The sequence below is a fragment of the Jaculus jaculus genome, chromosome 17, assembly GCF_020740685.1.
Source record: "Jaculus jaculus isolate mJacJac1 chromosome 17, mJacJac1.mat.Y.cur, whole genome shotgun sequence".
Lineage (NCBI taxonomy): Eukaryota > Metazoa > Chordata > Mammalia > Rodentia > Dipodidae > Jaculus > Jaculus jaculus.
The window spans coordinates 19069511-19091617 of NC_059118.1; the positions used below are offsets into that span (position 1 = coordinate 19069511).

General features: G+C 51.7%; 1 protein-coding gene across 2 annotated transcripts; it reads left to right on the forward strand.

Moving 5' to 3' along the window:
* Positions 1-3841: 3841 nt before the first annotated feature.
* Positions 3842-20718, forward strand: Hemk1 (HemK methyltransferase family member 1). 2 transcript variants are annotated; one of them, XM_045136995.1, is made up of 11 exons: positions 3842-3923; positions 4817-5217; positions 5504-5595; positions 5901-5994; positions 11852-11986; positions 12268-12332; positions 12615-12664; positions 14385-14493; positions 14796-14891; positions 15039-15152; positions 20421-20718. In XM_045136995.1, exons 2-11 carry the CDS (start codon positions 4987-4989, stop codon positions 20557-20559), a joined length of 1125 nt encoding a protein of 374 aa, XP_044992930.1. In that variant the 5' UTR covers positions 3842-3923; positions 4817-4986; the 3' UTR covers positions 20560-20718. The 2 variants fall into 2 exon arrangements, with proteins under 2 accessions (XP_044992930.1, XP_004664232.2); XM_004664175.2 differs by lacking the exons at positions 3842-3923; positions 20421-20718 and adding an exon at positions 15278-15674 and having other exon boundaries at positions 4238-5217.
* The last annotated feature ends 1389 nt before the right edge of the window (positions 20719-22107 follow it).

Sequence of the window (22107 nt, forward strand, 5' to 3'; positions counted from 1 at the left end):
TCGGGGGGGGGCGGGGGGAGATCCCGGGGAACCCGAGCTCCTTTACCCTCCTGGACCTCTCCGCGCCCCCCGGAACCCGATTGGCTGCCAGGTCCAGAGCCTGCCCGTCATTGGCTCGCTCGCCTGTCGCTCGGATGATAGCTCCGCCCCAGCCGAGAGGTGGGAGCCAGGAGCCCCGAGTCCCAGAGCTGTTTTGCTGATCACGTACATCCCTGATCCGCGGCGACCTGCGCCCGAGTCCCACAGGGCATGTAGATGGCTGTTCCTGGGCCAGAAATCGAGCCCAGGCCAGTTCCACCTGCACCGAAACGGACTTGCCAGCTCAAAAGTCAGAGATGTACAAAGGACACTCAGGGTGAGCAAGAGACCCCGGAGTCTTTAGGGACCTAAATTGAACTTTGGGGCTGGGGAAATGGCTCAGCAGCTAAAGGCGCTTGTTTGCAAAGCCTGTCAGCCCGGGTTCGATTCCCCAGTACCCATTGTAAAGCCAGATGCACAACGTGGCACATGTGCCTGGAGTTCATTTGCAGTGACAAGAGGCCCTGGTGTGCCCATTCTCTCACTTCTTTTTCTTTCTTTCTTCCTTCCTATCTGCCTTCCCTCCCTCCCTCTCTCTCCCTCTCTCTCTTTTTCTCTCCTTGCAAGTAAAGAAATAAAGATATTACACTCATGAGGAAGAGGTAGGAGGATCGCTGTGAGTTCAAGGACATCTTGAGGACTATACAGTGAATTCCAGGTCAGCGTGGGCTACAGCAAGTCCCTACCTCGAACAACCAAAATAAATAAAGTTTAAATAAAGTTAAAACAAAAAAAAAAACAGAACTTTGTCTCAACCCTTTACTGGACTGTGACTTTAAGCAAACTGCTTCCCTGGTCTTGTGTCTTGGCTTCCTACCCAAATGGGGTCTCTTTTGTGTGGGCTGTTGATAAATGACTTCAACCTTGGGTCTAGGAATGGGGATTCTTCAGTCCAGAGATATTGGAAGCAGAAGGAAATGATTATCTGGGTAATATTATTGGTGCCTGGACCCAAGCAAACTCACCTACACACGTCATAAATGCTTCAGTAAGGAAAAGGACTGGAGGTGAGTTGGGCGGTAAGAAACTGACAGGAATTTCAACGGCAAAGAGCAAGCTTTATTCAGGGTGGAGGACCTGAGAGGTTGATGCCTTAGGTTCCAAAAGGCACTATGTATGACCCTGGCAACAAGAGTGGGTGGAGTGTGTTGGGAGGTTTTATTAGCCTTGGGGTTGGGGGTAGGGATGTTCTAGCTGCAAAATGAGGAAGGGGGAAATGAGGACGTGGGAGCTGCAAGCTGTCTGAACTGCAAACTGTCTGGAGTTATTTTAGTCTCTCTGGGTGGCCAGTCAGCAAATGGCCTAAGATAGAAGTGGAGGGCAGCTGGTTGTCTCTGGGCAGCTCTGTGGCTTGAGTTTGTAAGTCTGCAATCTCTGGGCAAATCCCTGGCTTCTGTCCAGGGTCTGTTTTCCAGGGTCTGTTTGCTAACTCCTTCAGCTTCCATCCACAACATGATCATCTTAAGACAGAAGTCCTTGGACAACCTTTAATAATTTTTTTCTTGGACATCCTTTTGTGCACATACTTTCAAAGGAGATCTTAGGGTAGCTAGTCACCCAGGAAGCCTTGTGTTTTTTGTTTTTAATTTTAGAGAGAGAATTGGCAGCCCAGGGCCTCAGCTACTGAAATCGAACTCCAGATGCTTGCACCCCCTAGTAGGCATGTGCGACCTTGTGCTTGCTTCACCTTTGTGTGTCTAGCTTAAGTGGGATCTGGAGAGTTGAGCATGGGTCCTTAGGCTTCCCATGCAAGCACCTTAACTGCTAACCCATCTCTCCAGTTCAAGCCTTGAGTTTAATAGTAGTTTAGTGAACATTTATCTAGCTCACAGTAGGTTCTGATGGGAGTGTCAACAAACCATGTGTGTGTGTGTGCGTGTGTGTATTGGTTTTTCAAGATAGGGTTTTGCTCCAGCCTAGGCTGACCTGGAATTCACTACGTAGTCTCAGGGTGGCCTTGAACTCATTGTAGTCCTCCTACTTCTGCCTCCCTACTGCTGGGATTGAAGGCATACTCCACCACACCAGCTCTCAAACCATATTTTGTGATACTGCTATGAATTTATTTTCTCTCCACTACTGGGAATTGAACCCAGGGTGCCTTGCACATGCTAGGCAAGTACTTTATCAGTGAGCTATATTCACAACCCTATTTAATTTTTTATTTATTTGTTTGACAGAGAGATAGAGGGAGGGAGGGAGGGAGGGAGGGAGGGAGGGAGGGAGAGAGAGAGAGAGAGAGAGAGAGAGAGAGAGAGAGAATGGGCATTCCAGGGCCTCTAATCAGTGCAAATGAACTCCAGACACATATGCCACTTTGTGCATCTAGCTTACATGGGTCCTGGGGAATCTAACCTGGGAACCTGGATCCTTTGGCTTTGCAGGCAACATCTCACCAAGTTGGTCAGGCTGGCCTTGAACTCCTGTTTCAGCCTCTCCTGTGGTAGCTGGGACTACATGCATGCACCACCAGTTCTGGCAAGTGCTATGAGGTTTTTTTTTGTTTGTTTGTTTTTGTTTTTGTTTTTAATTTTGAAATAGGGCTTCAGTCTAGTCCAGGCTGATCTGGAATACACTCTGTAGTCTCAGGATGGCCTTGAACTCATGGTGATCCTTCTACCTCTGCCTCCCAAGTGCTGAGATTAAAGGCGTGAGCCACCACACCTGGCTGCTATGAGTTTTATAGGAGCAACTGAGGCTCAGAGGAGGTCTGGACACGTGGACAAAGCCAAGTGATAAATTGCCAACCGAGTCAGGATTTGAACCTGGTTCTCTCTAGCATCAGGTTTTTTCACCACCCTGTTCCAAATTCTCCATGTGTTCCATGAGATCAAGCACAGCCCTGGGGTTTAGTATTACCACTCCGTCCAGGGACCACCATCCTTAGTTGGGCTCAGGAACACTGCTTCTCTCTAAAACAGGACTGGTCAACCCAACCACAAACAGCTAGATCCAGCCTGCCAGATGTTGGACCACGTCCCTGTTCACTGGTCTGGCTCTCTCGAACCGAAGGTGCATTGGTGACACGCTGTGGTGGTTCAGGATAGATACTGGTTCTGCTCACACACTGCCCCAGCTGAGTCTGTAAACGCCTGCTTATAGTAATCACCTCAGACTACAGCCTTATCTCAGCCCTGACTTAAGAAAGACTGGCAGAGCCAGGTGTGGTGGCGCACACCTTTCCATCCCAGCAGAGGTAGGAGGATTGGATAAGGCATTTGCCTGCAAAGTCTAACGACCCAAGTTCAATTCCCCAGTACCCACTTAAAACTAGATGCACAGAGTGGCACATGCATCTGGAGTTCATTTGCAGTGGCCTTGGCGTGCCCATTTTCTCTGTAGTGGGGCATGGTGGTGCACGCCTTTAACCGCAGCACTTGGGAGGCAGAAGTAGATGGATCGCAGTGAGTTCAAGGCCACCCTGAGACTACATAGTGAATGACAGGTCAGCCTGAGCTAGAGTGAGACCCTACTGCGAATCCCCCTCTCCTCAAAAAGAAAATAAAAGAAGGAATCAAGAAAGAAATAAAATATAAAGAAAGACTGGCAGGGTTGGGGTGACTGCTCCCCGCACATCCCTCTGCACGTCCCCGCCGCGGACATAGTGGGCGTGGACTTCGCAGTCTCTCCGCCCTTCTGCAGTCTTCGGGACGGAACTCAGATGCTCCCGGAACTCTAGAGGAGGGCAATATGGTCCACCCGAGCGCTTTCTCACTTGCACCGAACCGGAAGCGAGGCGTCCGAGGGAGTGCCTTATAGGTTACGCACATCCGGGAACCCATCCTGGGAACCCTTTTCCCAGGCCCGTGTGTGGGTTGGGCAGGTGGGCAGCTCCTCTATAGCAGGTGTGTACTAGAGGTGGGGATCGGGGTGCTCTCCTTCGGAGGGCAAGACCTTTGAGTCCCGGCCGTAATACAGGTGGGGAAACAAGACTCGGAGGTGGCGCCCTCACGTGGGTCATTGATACTGCTCATGCGGACGTGGGAAGGAGATTGCGCCCCACTTCGGGCCTCAGATCCTCCCGGGGCAGTGTATAGGTGGACACTTCCGGGGTCCGATGTACCCGGAATTGTGTCCTGCCTGGGGCTGTGTCTAGTCGAGTGGCCCTGGGCAAGTCGCTTCCTTCTCTTGAAGCTCACTTGTCTTTCCGGACAATTTGTTTGGAACTAAAGGAGACCCCGGATGTAAAACCTGTTAAACTGTGTCAATTTAAGTGTAACCTTTCCAGCTGAAAATTTATGCTAATATCTGGGATTATGAGTTAAGTCAGAGGAAAAGTTTCAGCATCCAAATGATGACACAAGCAAAGCTCTCAAGCAAAACAGTCTCCTGCCACCTGGTAGTTAAATCTCGTAACATCTAGCCCCTGCAGCGTGATGTGCTGACTCCCAGGCCCTTGACATTCATTGGGCAACTCACTGCTCACCATGGAGTTGATGTTTTCCCTCCTACCTTATGCACAAGGAAACTGGAAATCAGAAACAATGACTTGCCAAGGTCGCACATACTAAGGGTCAAACATAGATCTGCTCTTCCCCGCCCCAAAGCTTGTGCTCTATTGACAAGAACAGAGCTCCACCCATTCACCCTACTTCACTGAAGATGTGAAGAAAATGTCTTTTGGCCCACACGAGAAGAATCAAATAGGTGGCTAAGGGTACGAATGTAGCCCAGGAGGTGACAGAGGAATAGCACGCCCTTCTCAGGCAGCTCCTGATTCTCCCCTCCCTCTCCTTAGGGTGGAAACAACATGTGAGGACTAAAAACACTGGAGACCCAGAGCTTGTGACCTCTGTCTCCCCCCCCCAGACAGGGCCGGAGTCCACTTTCAGCACCTACCCGGCCCCGCAGCTGATATCACGAGAGACCTGGGAACTCTGGCGCACTCAGGAACTTTTCCCCCCAAACATGAAGCTTTGGGGTCAAATGCTGTGGGGTCACCTGTCTGGTCTCAGGGGAAGGCAAGGAGGCATCTGGGGCTGGGCTTGCAGCACGTGGCAGTCCCATCAGCCTCAGGCTGGGCCGTTAAGCGCCAGCGGGCTGGTCAAGCACTGGACAGCGGTCTTTGAGAAGAGAGGCATCCCAGAGGCCCGGGAATCCAGTGAGTACATCGTGGCTCACGTGCTTGGAGCCAAAACAGTTAAGTGCACTGTTTTAAGGAGGGAAGGAAGAGGGAGGAATAGAACTCTGGGGAGAGACATTCGGCTTTCTTTTTTTTCTTCTTTTCTTAACCAGTGTGCTTGGGTAAGATTGATGGGAGTAGAAGGCATGTTTCAGGAAGATACTTATCAAACAAACAATCATGACGTGTTCCAGGCACTAGGGCTTCAGGAATGACTAGGGTCCACAGGCATTGTCCACTTGAGAAACCTGGGTTGGGGGGTATCCCTAGACCAAAAGAGTCACTCATTCTCTGTGGGGACAGTTTCAGAGCTTGAGGCCAGTACTCTGGACACAGCCACTGACTGCTCAGCAACTTCAGGGCATCCAGGAGCTGTGTAACCTCCGACTACAGAGGTAAGTGCTCACGGGAAGACCTGAGGGCTTTCTGAGGGTAAAGGATCCAGCCTCCCAAGCCCTATCAAGTTCACAGTCAGGGAGGAGGAAAATGTCCAAAGCTGTTGGGATCAGGGAGTGGCAAGAAGTGGCCAGGGTAGTAAGGAAGAGGATGGAAGGGAGTTTACGTCTGGACTGGGTGTCTCATGACACTGTAGACACAACCTACTTGACTGCCTTGGCTATAGTGGTATCCCTGAAATCCCTCAACCCATCTGTGGTCCTATGAGTCCTGGTTCTGGTATTGATGACTGCCTTCTCTGTAGGATGCCTGTTCAGTATATCCTCGGGGAGTGGGACTTTCAGGGCCTCACTCTGAAGATGGCACCCCCGGTGTTCATTCCTCGGCCAGAGACAGAGGTGAGTGCCACTGGGACCAGACAAGATGGAATGAGGGTTCAAAGTGCTTGTCTTGCCCCAGACTTCCTCCAGAGGGTGCTAGGGCCCCATGCCTGCCATTTTCAGGAGCAGTGCCCTTCCAGGTATGTCTGTCTGTCTCCCTGCTGGCTGGATTGACAGAGCCAAGAAGATAGAGGACTCCTTATAGTCCTCATGTTCCAAGCCTTGGTCCCAACTCCCAGAACTGACAGTGACCCAGAATGCCCCCAAGTGATGCTATCCCAGTGTTGAGCCTATTTTTGTCCTAAGAGCTGTCCTGTGGGCCCGTGGCTGGCTCAACCCATGGGAACAAATGCCCTCTCCAGCAGCTTCTCAGGAAGCATAGGGAAAGTGCAGAGGCTCTAGCTGGGCACCTGGAGACCTAGAATAAGTTGTGTGATCACAGGCAGGTCACTACCCACTGTGGGCCCAGATGATGAAAGTGTTTGGCTTTTTTTATTTTGGGGGGGGGTTTCTGAGGTAGGGTTTCACTCTAGCCCAGGCTGACCTGGAATTCACTATGGAGTCTCAGGGTGGCCCACGGCAATCCTCCTACCTCTGCCTCCCAAGTGCTGGGATTAAAGGCATGCACCACCATGCCTGGCTTGTGTTGGGCTTTTAGGCCAGGGAGTCTGTGACTTGGTGGTCCCCTTAGGTCCACTGTCTGGTCAAGGAATCACTTGTTTCCATCCCTCAAATTACTAGAATTGGCCTGTGTATGTTGTCCTTGGGGAGGCACCTCAATCCTAAGATCAAGAGAGATGCTTTTTAAAAAAAAAAAATTTATTTATTTATTTATTTGAGACAAAGTGGGGAGGAGAGAATGAGCACACCAGGGCCTTTAGCCACTTCAAACAAACTCCAGACACATATACCTTGTGCATCTGGCTTACATGGGTCCTGGGGAATCAAATCTGGGTCCTTTGACTTTGCAGGCAAATGCCTTAACAGCTAAGCCATCTCTCCAGCCCAAGAGAGATGCCTTCTATCATTCTTTTTACACGTACCCCTTACTTTGTGGATGGCAGAGCTGGGAACCAGAGAGAATGGACTGTGATTGAAGATAGGTCACCAGGAGGATGGTGGGCCAGTGGATGTAGGCCCTGAAGAGGGCTGCTTTTAGAAAGATAACAGGCGCACAAATATTCCCGAGAAAGGTCAGTTCCCTCCACCTTCACTGGCCAGGGTCCCAGAGCCATCCTTCACTCTCCCAGCCTCCAGGCTCCAATCAAGAACCCTTTGGGCACAGTCAACCCCTTGTCATGTGATTGGGAGACTGGATTGTCACCTTACTTCCCAGTATCATGGCAGGGATGGTAGGAAACCTGAGGTCACAGGGCTATCAAGGAGGGTCCCATGGTGTAGCCCCTGTTCCCCCTGACTCCTCCCATGGAGCTGTCTGCATGATTTCTTGGATGGAGTGCATAGACTCAGAGCAGGATGTCGCCTACCATCTGCAGGCTTTTGGGGGATTACTCTGTGGCTCCCTCAAACATGAAGCATCTGGCCAGGAGGTCACTGGTTCTTCCCTGGTCAGGGTAAGGGAGGTTAGCTATCACGGTGGTATTTGAGTTCCTTCAGGGCTAGCTCCTGGCATCAGCTGTGTGTTCTGAGATTCTGAGTATTGGGAGTGAGGTTGCAGCTCACATGTGCTGCCCCTCACCCCCCCCCCCCGCACTTTCTTAGGTAGGTCTGGGCCAGGCAAGCAACTTCACTGCACAAGATGGGGGAAGAGCAAGAACCCTGTGGCTCGGAAGCCGGGTCCTGGCCTCATTGTACAGACATTTCTGAGAATTCAACAGGTTTGCCCAAATGTAGCCACATTGGGCGGGGGTGCCTTACCAAGAACTCAAGAGGACGTGGCCTGTGGCAGGGAGTTGGGAGATTGTGTGCAGGGCAGCGGTTACAGAGTGTGTATTCTGTCTGAGATCCATCAAAGGGTGGTTTCTGATGATGGGTGCAAAAGTCTAACATGCAAAGTTGCAAGTGGCTTATGGCCTCATGAATTTGGTTTGCCCTGGGGTTGAGAGGGTGGCTGAGTCTCCCAGATGGTCATATGTACAGTGACAAGCCCAAGACCAGGGCATGAGCCATTTTGACCCCACTTGCCATCAGTGTTCAATGGGGGAGGCAATGCCACCTCTCTAGGGATGGCCCAGAAGGGAAATAATCATGGTACTTAGGTCCTCCCGAAGCCTTGGGCTAGTGTCTTTAGGGGCTCCAGGCAGAACCAACAGCTATCTGCTCCCTGACTCCATCCACCCTGCGTGCTCCTGTCCTTCTGTCCCACCATGTTCTTGAATTCTTCCCAGGTTCACTTGTGACCAGCTAAGCTTTGAGCCTTTCTCAAAGAGCCACCAGCCGCAGGTGGAGGGAAGGTCTTCAGTGCATGGGGAAGGAGTTTCTAGGCTTTCTGAAGTATTCTCCACCTGTGAACCCCATATGGTCCCACAACCCAAATGAGTTTTTCATGGTCCATGGTAGGAGGCACAAAGACCTCTGGTGGCCATGAGGACCTGGTGTCTCAGGCTTCACATCCTGCCCTAAGTGGCCATTCATATAGGTCACATGTGTTTGAGGTCAGGGATGGCTCTCTGAGGTGGCTAGCCAGTATGGCTGGTTGAGGGGTCAACCCTCCAGCCAGAGTGGGCTGGTTGTGGCAAGTAAACCCAGAGAGACTCACACCCTTGGCTGTCACTTTGCTGGACGTTCACCACGTGGATTTATCACGGGCTGTCAGTTTGCAAGCTCTGTGGTGGTCTCAAGCCTGTGGTCTTAGTTTGCTGCATGGACCATAGCTGTCTCCACTTATGCCTTATGCCAAACAGGGCCTGTTTGGGTGAGTGAGTGGGAACCCTCTCCTCTTGGTGCCAGGCTTCCTCATCTCTAGGCAGTAATTTTCAGAACAGAAGGGACTTAGAACAAGGAGAGTTGGACCCACTAGCCAGCTTGTGCTTGCTTTGGGCTTGCTACCTTTGGGTTGGATGAACATTGCTTTTGAAGTTAGGGATTTGGAAGGAGATGATGTTTTTGTGTTGTTTTGGTTTTTTGAGGTAGGATCTTGCTCTAGTCCATGCTGACCTGGAATTTACTATATAGTCTCAGGCTGGTCTGGAACTGACTGTGATCCTGCCTCTGCTTCTTGAGTGCTTGGATTAAAGGCATGTGCCATCATGCCCAGCTACAGAGAAAACAGGGGTCCCAGGGCCTCCAGCCACTACAGAATGAACTCCAGATGCATGTGTCACTCTGCATCTCATTTTACATGGGTACTGGAGAATCAAACTTGGGTCGTTAGACTTTGTGGGCAAATGCTTTAACCATTGAATCATTTCTCCAGTCCCAAAATGATGTTTGTTTTTTTAATATAAAGATTTAATTTTTATTTATTTGTTAGAGACAGAGAGAGGGAAAGAGAGACAGACAGAGAGAGTGGAAATGGGCATGCCAGGGCCTCTAGCCATTGCAAACAAACTCCAGATGCACGTGCCACCATGTACATCTGGTTTATGCCAGACCTAGAGAATCGAACCTGGGTTCTTAGGCTTCACAGGCAAGCGCCTTAACCACTTAAGCCATCCCTCCAGCCCAAAATGATGTGTTTTGGACTCAAAATGAACTTAAAAGAAAATGAGTTCGGGTTATCTGCAGCTATCTGCTCCACTGGGCCTGGCTGATGGAATTGGGAATTTGAAAAGATCTGGGAATGTGAGGCTTAGAGGGTAGCTTCTCAGGGTTACAGTGAGTGCTTGTCCAGCATTTGGAAAGTAGCATGAGGCCCCTGTGCAGGCAAGTTCTGCCAGTGTAGGACAAACTTGGATGGGTCAGACCCCAGACCCCAACTAAATCCTGACAAGGGGCTGAGGAAGGCTTTCTGTAAAAGCTGGGCCTCTTCATATGCCAACCCCCCCCCCTTACCAGTTCCCTGAGCTAGTCCCACCCTGGAGCTGGAATCCAGGGGTCCTGAGCCTCGGGTGGGAGGGCTCCTCTGCCCACATACAAAGATATGTTTTTTCTTTTCTTTTTGTTTTTGAGGTAGGGTCTCACTCTAGCCCAAGCTGACCTGGAATTCACTATGTAGTCTCAGGATGGCCTCAAACTCAAGGTGATCCTCCTACCTTTGCCTCCTGAATGCTGGAATTAAAGGTGTGCACCACCACACCCATCTTAAAGATGTTTTTTATTTTTATTTCTTTGATGGGGGGGTAGAGAGAAAGAATGGGCATGCCAGGGCCTCCAGGCACTGCAAACAAACTCCAGGTACATGTGGCACCTTGTGCATCTAGCCAACGTGGGTCCTGGGGAGCCAAACCTGGGTCCTTTGGCTTTGCAGGCAAATGCCTTAACCGCTAAGCCATTCCTCCAGTCTGCAAAGATATTTTTGAGAAGAGGCCTTCCCCTGCTCTGTGCCCTTCCTGCACTTCTTGTTGAAACATTTCAGCCATTGAACAGTAGCTGCCCTCTACCCTTCCCCACTCCCCCTACCCTTTGCTGTTGATGATAAGACTCACAGCTCTGTGTTCAAGCTGAAAGTGTCTGAGTGTCATTTCCCTGCCACAGTGGGCAACAGGCCTCCTAGTACACCAGTGCCCCTTTGCCATGTTCTGTGTGTGCCGCACCTCCCTTGAGGTATGGAACTCAGGCAGGACTGGGTCCCTACCTCATGGGGGGAATTCCTTGTCCCAGTGGCCTAGAAGCCTCCGTGTGGGCATTCCAAACATGGCTGCGTGAGGAAGCTGCAGATAACATTGGTTCTTGATTTTGTTTTTTCATAGTTCTAGGGATGAAACCAAAGTGGAGATCCCCTGATATTTGGGGGTCTCCTGTTGTCTAGGGACCACAGGTTTGTTTCTTGAGGCAAAGAAGCTGTGGCCTCACATAAGCTAGGCAGGTGCTGTGCCGTTGGGCTATATCCTCCACTCCCAGCCTGAGTTTTGACCACTGTGGGCTACTGGCCAGGCTTCAGGTAGGATCTTGACTCCTTGGGTCTCAGTTTCCTCATAGGCCAGTAAACAGATTAATACAGGGAAAGGCTCTGGAAGCAGGGCCAGGTCCAAGAGAGATCAGCTATCAATGCGGCTCTCAACATTTCTCTGAATACAACATAGGAAGGTGTTTGAAGAGGGCATTGCTGGGACTTATTGGTGTCATTATCATGTAACAGCTATAGGATCAGGTATGTGACTTTTTTTTTTTTAAAATTTTTATTTATTTGAGAGCGACAGACACAGAGAGAAAGACAGATAGAGGGAGAGAGAGAGAGAATGGGCGCGCCAGGGCTTCCAGCCTCTGCAAACGAACTCCAGATGCGTGCGCCCCCTTGTGCATCTGGCTAACGTGGGACCTGGGGAACCGAGCCTCGAACCGGGGTCCTTAGGCTTCACAGGCAAGCACTTAACCGCTAAGCCATCTCTCCAGCCCAGGTATGTGACTTTTTAATTCTTCTTCTTTTTTTTGGTTTTCCGAGATAGGGTTTCACTCTAGCTCAGGCTGACCTGAAATTCACTATGTAGTCTCAGGGTGGCCTTGAACTCATGGTGATCCTCCTACCTCTGCCTTCTGAGTGCTGGGATTAAAGGTGTGCACCACTACACCTGGCTGACTTTTTTATTCTTAAAATGTCTCTATAAGGAATGTTCAGTTTTACTAATGGGAAAGCTGAGATATGGAGAGGCACAGTGACCTACCTATGGCCTCAGCAAGATGGATGCCAGCCTGGCTTTGCCTCCCCACCCCCACAATGCCTACATCCACACAGGGGCCAGCTGCTTGGGCCTTTTGCCAAGATCTCCCGGAGCCAGGTTGGCACCAATTCCAATCCAGACCCTCTGCCTTCTAGGAACTGATTGAATGGATTCTGGAAGAAGTGGCACAGAGGCCCCAGGCAGTGGGAGCACAAGGTAGTCCCCTTATTCTGGAGGTGGGCTGCGGATCAGGAGCCATTGCCCTCAGCCTGTTGAGTCAGCTCCCTGAGGTAAGCCCCCTCTACCTTGTCCCAGCCACACTGATCAAAACTCACTGTCCCTCTCATCAGTCCTTTCCCCACATCTCTCCACTCGAAGCATCGAGGTAAAGTGACTAGACAGCCCAGCATGGTTACTGCCTCCAGCCCTGTCCATCTGTCTGGATAGAGCCAGGGTATAGGATGAAGCTATTGCTTATTTCCCTCCTCTTTTAGGGTGGGGTGGGCAGAGGAGGGTCCTAAGACCTAGCAGTTCCCAATACTCTGCCTCTCTTCCTTTGTTCTCGGGGCAGAGTCAAGTCATTGCTGTGGATAAGAAGGAAGCCGCCATCAGCCTGACCCGTGAGAATGCTCAGAGGTATGTGGGCTGGGGGATGCAGAAGGCCAGCATGGGTGAGTTGGACTTTGGAGCCTTGAACTTGACCTTTATTCAGGTGTCAAACTCACTAGTGTCTGATTTCCACTCCTAAGAGGGAGATGAATCTGGGTGGCTGGGCATTAGTCTCCCAGGTCCGGGAATGGACAGACCATGGGCACTGGGTATATTGCTGGTCCAAGAAGGGCTCTCGCTCCCTCCTGGTCCTTGTAAGCCAAGGGTAAAGTCTGTCCTGATGCTCACCTCACCTCTCCACTTCTCCAGGCTTCGACTGCAGGGCAGGATTCAGACCATCCTCCTTGATGTGACCATAGGTACCTTCCCTCTCTGTCGTTCTTGATGGGGGGATCCTGGAGAGAGGTGCTGAAGAGTGGGTGAGACACTGCGGATGTCAGGGAGCAGTCACACACATGTGCTGTCCTAGACCAGTCCTTGCTGAGGTCAGACAAGTTGATGGTGTCTCTTTGGCTGACCTGACCCATGAGGGGACTGGCCACAGGGTCTTTCCTACTTTCTTGATTCCTTTTGACTAATGAGTTTAACAGGGTTTGCTTATTGACAAGAGATAAGCAGAAGTTTAAAAGAAAACCTTTAGGAGCCATGTGTAGTGGCTAATGCCTATAATCGCAGCTGAGGCAGGAGGATTGTCATAAGTTGAAGGCCAGCCTGACACAACAGTGAAGTCCAGGTCAGCCTGGACTAGAGCAAGACCCTACCTTGAAAAACCAAAAACCAAGCAAGCAAAATTGAAAAACCCAAAGAGGGCTGGAGTGATGGCTTAGCTGTTTCAGCGCTTGCCTGCAAAACCTAAGGACCCACGTTCAATTCCCCAGGTCCCACATAATTCAGCTGCACAGGGGGAGCAAGCATCTGAAGTTCATTTGCAGTGGCCAGAGGCCTTGGCATGCCCGTTCTCTTTCTCTATCTGCCTCTCTCTGTCAAGTAAATAAAATAAAAATACTTAAAATATAAAGAAACAACGGAAACAAAACCTTTGGGATCAAAACACATGCATGACATGCATGCCTGTCCTGTCCCCCACCCCTACCCCCACCCCCACCCCCGGGTCTAGAAAGAAGCAGCCAGATGACTCCTCCTCACAGTATTTGTTTTTGTTTTGCTTTTAACTTTTCTGAGAAGGGGGAATGAATGGGTGCAACAGCATCTCTAGCTACTGCAAACAAATTCCAGATGCATGTGTCACCCTGTACACCTGGCTTATGTGGATTCTGGGGAGTCGACCTGGGTCCTTAGACTTCACAGGCAAACACCTTAACTGCTAAGCCATCTCTCCAGCCCCACAATGTCTGTGTTTACAGAGTACCCTCAGGCTCCCAACTCTGCTTCTTACTCTGGTCTGTTACCTGTGGAGTCCATGTAGATTAACACACCTAGTGTAGTACTTGGCACAGTTGAGACCATGAAGCAGAGCCACCAGGAACTGGCTGACCAGCGCAGGCCTGCCCTTCATATACTCTCCAACCATGTTGGTTGTAAGGCAAAAGGTAGAAAGACAGTGAGAACTGCAAAGGAGGGCTGGAGTGATGGCTTAGTGGTTAAGGAAGGTGCTTGAAAAGCCTGAGGATCTATGTTCAGTTCCCTAGTACCCACATGGTAGTGCATACATCTGGAGTTCATTTGCAGTGGCTAGAGACCCTGATGTGCCCATTCTTTCTATCTGCCTCTTTCTCTCAAAAAAAAAGAGCTGCAAAGGAGAGAAGACCCTATTCTACCTAGGCAATTCAGGAGGGCTCCCTGAAGGTGGCTCTTGAATATTGCTTAGTGAGGAGGGCTCGATAGGAAGGACAGTGATCAAGGACATTCTAGATAAAAGGCCGCATGTCAGAGCATGCTCACTCCCAGCCAGGGTACTGCTTAGGGACTCTGGCCACTCATCTTCAAGTCTGGCTTAACAGGTCTGGAGACAGAGCCAGGGTAGCTTGGGAAGAGGGAATACCTGAGGGGTATGGTGGCAGGTGGAACTACTGCCTTTATCTCTCAGATCATGTTGTGTGTTCCCTTCTTCGATCACAGAGGACAGCTGGACACATCTTCTGCCCTGGGGCCCCATGGACCTGATAGTCAGCAACCCTCCCTATGTCTTCCACAAGGACATGGAGCAGTTAGCCCCAGAGATCCGCAGGTGCTGTATGGGGTGGGTCGGGCGTGGGCCTGAGAAGGTCTAGTGGGATGGACTTGCCCAGGAGGACCCCTCCACTGGGAGGGGGCAGGTGGGGGCTAAGAGGGATGGCGATGTTGCCAGGTGCACTTTGGGTCCCATAGTCCCATTGTGTAGCTCCTGCCTTCCCACCTCAGAAGCTTGGAGTTCTCACACTTTCCTCTCAACAGTTCCAAGTGGCTTATTATAGAGACCCTACCCTGCTCCTCCATACTTTGCAGACATGCCCAGGCCCGGCTCTCACCTCACACTGTTTTTTCATCCAGCTATGAAGACTCAGTGGCCCTGGACGGTGGGGAAAAGGGCATGGATATCATCAGCCACATCCTGACCCTGGCACCCCAGCTCCTGAAGGCCTCTGGGTATGGTTGGGTTCCTCATTCCCTCCCACTGTGTGTTTGGCATGCCCTGGCAGTCGTTCTCTGTGCTCCCTCACTGTCCTTACAACCCAGAAGTGCAGGTCCTGGCCCTGCCCAGGTGAGTTGACCCATTTCTCCTCCTTCATGTAGAAGCATCTTCTTGGAAGTAGATCCAAGGCACCCAGAGCTTGTCAGCAGCTGGCTTCAGAGCCGGCCTGACCTGTGCCTCGGTCTCGTGGCAGTGCGCAAAGACTTCTGTGGGAGGTAAGGCTCTACCCATCGTGCAGTTCCCACAGCCACACGCCACTCCTGGCTTTCTCAAAGTGTCCCCATGCCCTGCGCATTTCCTGGAACTCAGGAGGTACCCAGGTCTTATCCTGTCTCTTTAGGCCCCGGTTCCTGCATGTCCAGAGGTTTGTACCATAGCGTGGCCGCCTTGTGAATGCCTGGCCGGGATCCCAGTCTCTGCTGATGTCTGGTTGGCCCTTGAATGCTGCTCAGAGAGAGGTGGATTGCGTTTTCCAGAACCCCAGGCCTGTCCCATGGTTCTGTGATTTCCCCCTGCTCAACGTTTCTAGACTTGGAAATAAGGGTGGGCGTGTTCTTCCTGGGCAGCCATGAACAGGAGCATCCACAGTTTGGCTCAGGAGCTGAGCAAGCCTGGGTTTCCAGTCCAGCGCCATCCTGCCACTGTAGCTGAGGGCGGGTTCCCCAGTATTCCTGTTGGTGAAGATGCTGTGGAGATGTTGGAAAATGTGGCCGGTAAAATATTGAGAGAGTGACAAATGGTGACCCAGTGTTTTTGTGATTCGTGGGTCCCTAAATCTTCACCTCCAGGCAGGTGGCCCCAGCAAAGCCCAGGTCGGCTGTTGGTGTCTGCCTGGTGCGAGTGGAGCCTGGTGCTGCGAGGTGCAGCGTGGGTAGGGGCGTCCAAGCCCTGGACTCCACAGGGCCTTCGTAGAGCAGCTCACATCTCGTGTTAACTGGTCTGGGTGCACCGCACATGCTTCCTGCTGGGGCCCAGGCCGAGCACGGTGGCCGTAGCTGAGCTTCAGCTTGGGAGCTTGCGGGTCATGGGCACACGGTTATCATTCTGGAGCCACACATCCACATTCACGTCACTGAAGGCTTGAGCCAGTGAAGAATAGCAGAACTTTGGCTTACTTTTGCTCCCGGAGCATTTAGCTAACCACTCCTTCCAAGTTGGCTTGAGGGTTTCAATTAGCCCATCTATCTCTTCCTGGTTGGAGCTGGGGAGATGGCTCAGTGGTTAAGGTGCTTGCCTGCAGAGACTCAGGGCCAGAGTTCAATTCCCCAGTACCCACATAAAGCCAGATACACAAAGTGGTGTATGATCTGGAGTCTGTTTGCAGAGGCTGGAGGCCCTGGTGTGTCATTCTCTCTGTATCCTATTTCTCTGCTTGCAAATAAAATGATTTAAAATAATAATAACAAAGAGCCAGGTGTGGTGGCGCACATCTTTAATCCCAGCACTCAGGTGGCAGAGGTAGGAGGATCACCGTGAGTTGAAGGTCACCCCTGAGACTACAGAGCGAATTCTAGGTCAGCCTGGGCTAGAGTGAGACCCTACCTCAAAAAAACCAAAACAAAGAAAAGAAAAAAAAAAAAGACTGGGCAGCAAGTTGTGGCTTCCACCGCAGCCCTGGTCTGTGAAGATTCATGGCCACCAGGAGGCCCGAAGACCAATTGTCAGCAGTCAGCGGTAACAGGAAACCTCTGGGCTGGTGAACGCTGGTATGGAGCTGCATCCACATGTGTCCTAAGGAGTGTGGGAGACCAGGCAGGCTCTCCCACTGCCCTTTTAAGGGCCCAGCCCTGTGAGGCACAGCAGCCAGGGGCAGAGTGGCTTTGTAGGCCACACTTTGGCCAGAACCAGAAGAGCTGAGTTTCAGGGCAGTGTCTTGCAGTGGGACCTTCTTTCCCTGTGAGAAGCTGACTGTTCCAAGTCCAGGGGCAGTCCATGGGGGCAGCCTCATTTTACTCTGGGTCAGCCAAGTAGAGCATTCATGCTGGCATCTGAATGCCCACTGTCCAGGCAAGGAGGCCAAGGTGCCAAGAGAAGGTGTGGCCTGCCTTAGGTCCCATGATAGGAGGTGGTTACGTGGAGACAGGAAGCTAGGTCCTGGCCTTCAGGGAGTCTGCGAACGATGGCTGCTGTGGTTGGGCATGCTTGCCGCAGCAAGTCCCGTGGCCCTGGTATGTGGCCCTGGTGTCCCTCCTCTTGTCCGGCCTCAGCTGCATAGTGCCCTAGCTGCCTCTGGCTTCCTTTGGGGCAGGGGGAGCTGTGGTTTCTCTGGACTGTTTCAGAAGGAACCAGGGAAGGCAGTGGAGCTCCTTACCTCCTGAACTCCCTAGATCCTTTGCCTTTGTCTGCCTAAGCCTGCAAGAATGTCGCCCCCCGCCCCCCTGCCTGTGGCCCTGGACTCTTGCTGTCCTCAGCACCATCTCAGGGCAGCTGCCCTGACCCTTTAGCAGTCTGTTGCCCCCTTGTCTCACAGTCTGGGTTACACCTCAGCCACTGCTGATTTCCCTGACAGTCTCCCACTCCTGGCTTCAGGCCTGTTTCTGAGGAAAGGCCTTGGCACGCCTGTGGGTATGGCACCCAAGAGAGTATAATGATGGAGAATGACAGTGTAGGGGCAACTGGGGTCACTGGACCAGGAGCCACCCTTGGGGAAAATCTTCCTTCCCAGAAAAATGTGGCACTTGACTCCCTTGAGGAAAAGGTCCAAGCTAAGTGGGCTGACAGGCAAGGCCTCCAGCTGACAGCCCCCAGCTTAATTGGGCCCTGGCTGTTGAGCCGTCATGCTGGAGCCACACTCACTTGGATTCAGGTCTTAGAGTCTTTCCCTTACCAGGATGTAACCTGAGACAGATCACTTTATTCAGCCATGGCCTCCGAGCCTGAGAAATGAGGCCAAAGTGCTTTATTGTATAGGATGGTTGTGAGGAACCCATGGGACGTGCCTTTCTTAGCACATTGTGAGCATTTTCATCGCCTTTCTTAAGGGCAGACACAGAGAGGGTGGGCCCTATGCCCTGTTGGGACTGCTCAACACCAACACAAGGCAGGCAGAGGCACACACAGTGGTCTAGAAAGGGGTGTCTTGGGCTTTTGTCTCTTAGCCCTCTGGAAGTAGAGTTAACAGGAGCAGCCCCCATCTCCCCGTCTGCCTCTTCCTTCAGGGCCTGAGTGACTGAGGCCCAAGCCAGAGTAGCCAGTGACTCCACTCAGGGAAAGCCAGGCTCATGTGGCTCGTCCTTCCCTCCCTCCCTTCTGAGACAAGAGCCAGAGACTTGGCACACATCAAGTAGCCCTTGGGGATACACAGGAAAGGACTTGGAGTAGATGGTGCAGTCCAGGCTGTATAGGTCTCTGAGGTCTTGAACCTGCAACCTGGGAGAGAGTTCCATCCCTCCTCCTGCAGGTGGGGAACTGGAGGCCTTTCCTACCTCCTAGCTGGATGCCTTGCCTGCTTTCCATGTCTTTTTCCATGGGGCTTTATTAAAATGTGCCCCAAGACTCCAACTCCAAGAAATATACTTTCTTCTGCCTGCCCAATTCCACCTAGACCCTGGGCCATCCTGTTCCCAATCCTACCTTAAACCTTGGCTGGCTTCCTAGGACCTATGTATGGTTTCTATGGCCTATAGAGTCATTCTCAAGGTGGGGGGGGCGCTGGAGAGCAGCTGTGGGGAAGGCTCCAGGGAGCCCCTCTGGCCCCATCAGGGCTCTGAGTCGGCTGCTGTCAGAACAAATGGTTCTGCTGCTGTTAGGTCTTGAGAACGGCTCGTCCCAGGCAGCAGCCCTTTAACCTGTACAGCCCAGGGTGTCTTTCCTCATCCTCCCTCAGTCTCGCTACCCTGGGTCTCAGGCGCCCTGCAGCACTCTGAGCACACCTTCCCCTCGCGCCGGCAGGACAGCTACAGGACTGTCTTTGCTTCATTACTGCCAACCTTCCAACACACCTATCCTGACTTTTGTGTTCTCCGGCCCTCCCCTGTCCGTACCTCTTCCTGGGCCGGTGACATTCTGCCCCGCGCATCTGGAAACCCTCCAGTCTTGCTCATCTCTCTAGAGCTCCTCCCCCCGCCCCCCCCCCCGCCCCATGAAACTGGCACAGTCAAGTTCACCAATGTCCATGCGTACATTTTTCTAGACTTGCACTGGAATTTCCCGAGTGGCCCGTATCTGACCTCACAACAGCACCCACATATTCTGGTCAGCAGAGAGAGGAAACCTTGAGGCCTGGCCTCATGCCTGAGCCAGGCAGCTGTTCAAGTTGAGCCATAGTCGCTTCAAGGCTCCAGTGCACCTGATCCCTGCCTAATAGCCATGCCAGGAGAACAGGCTGTCCTTGGCGGTGGCAGGGCTAATCACTAGGTTTCTTGGAGCTCTTGGCCCCAGGCAAACTCCTAGGATGGTGGCCTGATACCCCTTCTTGACCCCTTTCCCATGGACTGAGTTTGGGACTGTCAAAGCAGTCCTACTCTTCCTATGGTAGGAAGCTTAGAGGCTTATAAGATGCCCATGTCGTCATTCCCTAAACTCATAATTGTTACCTTCTATGCCACAGGGGACTTTGCAGATGTCATTAAGGATTTTAAGAAGGCAAGATTGTCCTGTGTTATTTGGCTAAACTCAGGCTAATCACAGGGATCTTTACAGGAAGGAGACAGGAGGATCAGAGTGAGAGAGAGGACAATAGAAACAGAGGTCAAAGTGGTGCAATTGCTGGAGGAAGGAGCAATGAGCCAAGGAATGCAGACAGCTTCTTCCCTAGAGCCCCATGAAAGAACGTAATCCTGCCCACATTTTCATTTGAGACGCGTGAAACTGATTTCAGATTTCTGACCTTCAGAATTACACAGTGATAAGTTTGTGGTTTAAAAACATATATTTATTTATTAGAGAGAGAAAAGAGGCAGAGAAAGAGAGAGAATGGGCATGCCAAGATCTCTAGCCACTGCAAATCAACTCTAGACACGTGCCACCTTGTGCATCTGGCTTACGTGGGTTCTGGGGACTTGAACCTAGGTCATTAGGCTTTGCAGGCAAGTGCCTTAACCACTAAGCCATTTCTCCAGCCCAAGAATTGTGTTTTTTTTCCCCTGTTTTTATTTATTTGAGAGAGAAAGAGAGGGAAGGAGGGAGAATATGGGCACCCCAGGGCCTCTAGTTGTTGTAAATGAACTCCAGATGCATGCACCACCTTGTGCATCTGGCTTACATGGGTACTGGGGAATTGAACCTGGATCCTTAGACTTTGCAGGCAAGTGCCTTAACTGCTAAGGCATCTCTTCAGCCCAAGTTTCTGATTTTGTTCATGTACATGTATGTTGTTCTGAGTCACTAAATTTGTGGCAGATTTTTGTGCTCAAAGTAGAGTAATTTGTTAGTCACTTTGTATTCTTGTAACAAAATACCTGACATAACAACTTTAAAGAAGAAAAAACTTATTTGGTTCGTAGAGGCTTCCGTCCATGGCTGGCTGGTTCTGTTCCTCTTAGGCATGTGGCTGGCCCGAAAGATCATGGTGGAGGAAAGCTGCTTACCTCATGGCAACCAGGAAACGGTGAAAGCAAGGAAGGGTCTGGGGACAATTCATACCTTCCAGAGGCCCCAAGTGAACATATTACCTTCAACTAGGCCTTTCCTCTTCAAGTTTCCTTCACCTTCCAATAGCCCCATCAGCTAAGGGTTAACCCTCACAGGACCAAACTATAACAGCCCTGCTGTGACAGATGCCTAACAGTTGGGATCGGCTCTGGAATCGAAATGGGCAGAGAGTGGGAAGTTTTGAAACGCACGCTACCTTGTCTTCAACGCCTCTCTTCTGAGAGGGGATGTGGCCGGCAGGGGGAGGGTGAGCCCTCTTCAGTCTGCTAGCCCGAGCTGTGCAAGCTGTTTCCTCATGGTGTTTGGAGAGAGCTCGCTGTCTCTCAGAGCAGAGTGAGGGGCCTGGAAGGCTGATCTGGGCCAGCTCCAGACAGACTGGCCCAGGCACTGGGAACAGTGCAGAATGAGGTGGGAATTAGAGACAGAGTGCAAGACTGGACGCTGTGACCCCTGCCAGTGGCTGGGTCCAAGCCTGGTCCTGGCTCCTCACAGAGTCGTGTGGCAAGCCCGGCAGCACTGGGGTGTGAACAGGGCCCATGCCCTCCATGCAGGTGCCACATCTGCAAAATGACCACATTCACCCATGACCAAACAGGTGGCCTGACCCTTCCGCGTCAGCATGAAGAGCTGCGATTACTTCCAACTGCCAAGCAGTTACTCAGCACCTACCAGAGGCTTAGGCAGGACTGGGTCACCAGTCTGTCCTGGAACGGAATCTGGTCATCCCTGAGGATCTCAGCTTTCTAGTTGCCAAAGCCAACGTGACCAACTGGTACCTTTAAGTCTGTCACTGACCAGGCTGAGGCTGGACCCCCACTCTGGATGAGGGGTACGAAGGGACTGTGGAGAAGCCGTCCCACCTGACCAGGGCCGGAAGGCACCTGGAGAGCTCCCGAGACTGCAGACATGGCTACATGATGAGTTTGAAAGAAGCTAGAGACAGACAGTCCAGACACCCGGGATTAAGGGGTCTCCTTGGCTCCAAATCCCCTGAATATACTTTGGATGAAGCCAAGACAGCCTGTTTGTCCTGAAAAGGGTGGATTATAACAAGAGTTACGCCTCGACCCCTGATTTCCCCTCTTCCCAAATAGAGAGGGGAGGGTCTTGCTTGAGTTTACATAGCACTGTCTCTGGACTCCTGGTACAGTAATCTCAGCCCCCATGTTTCTAAGGTTCTGTGGCTAAATAGGTGGTGCTTCCATGGCTTTGCATGTAGCTCCTAAACTCAGAGATTCTGGCCCATAAAATCCTACGGGCCAGGTCCGTGGGCTAATGTCAGCCACGTTAGTTCAACTGTGTAGCCGCTGGGTATCTGGGCATCCGTATTTGAGTCCCACCCGAAGCTCTAACAGCCATGAGGAGAGCAGACAGAGTGAGGTCACTGAGTCTGAAGGAACAAACTGTGCGTCCCGCCCTTGCCCACAGAGCCATCCACAAGCACCTACTCTTTTTCCAGGTAGCCCCCTGTCTGCAAAAGGAGAAGTAGCTAGGGAAGGCCAACTTAACAGGTCAGCGGGTAGGAGGGCCAAAGGGAGCCCAAGCTGGGCTGACCTCCCCCAAGACCTAGAGGAGACA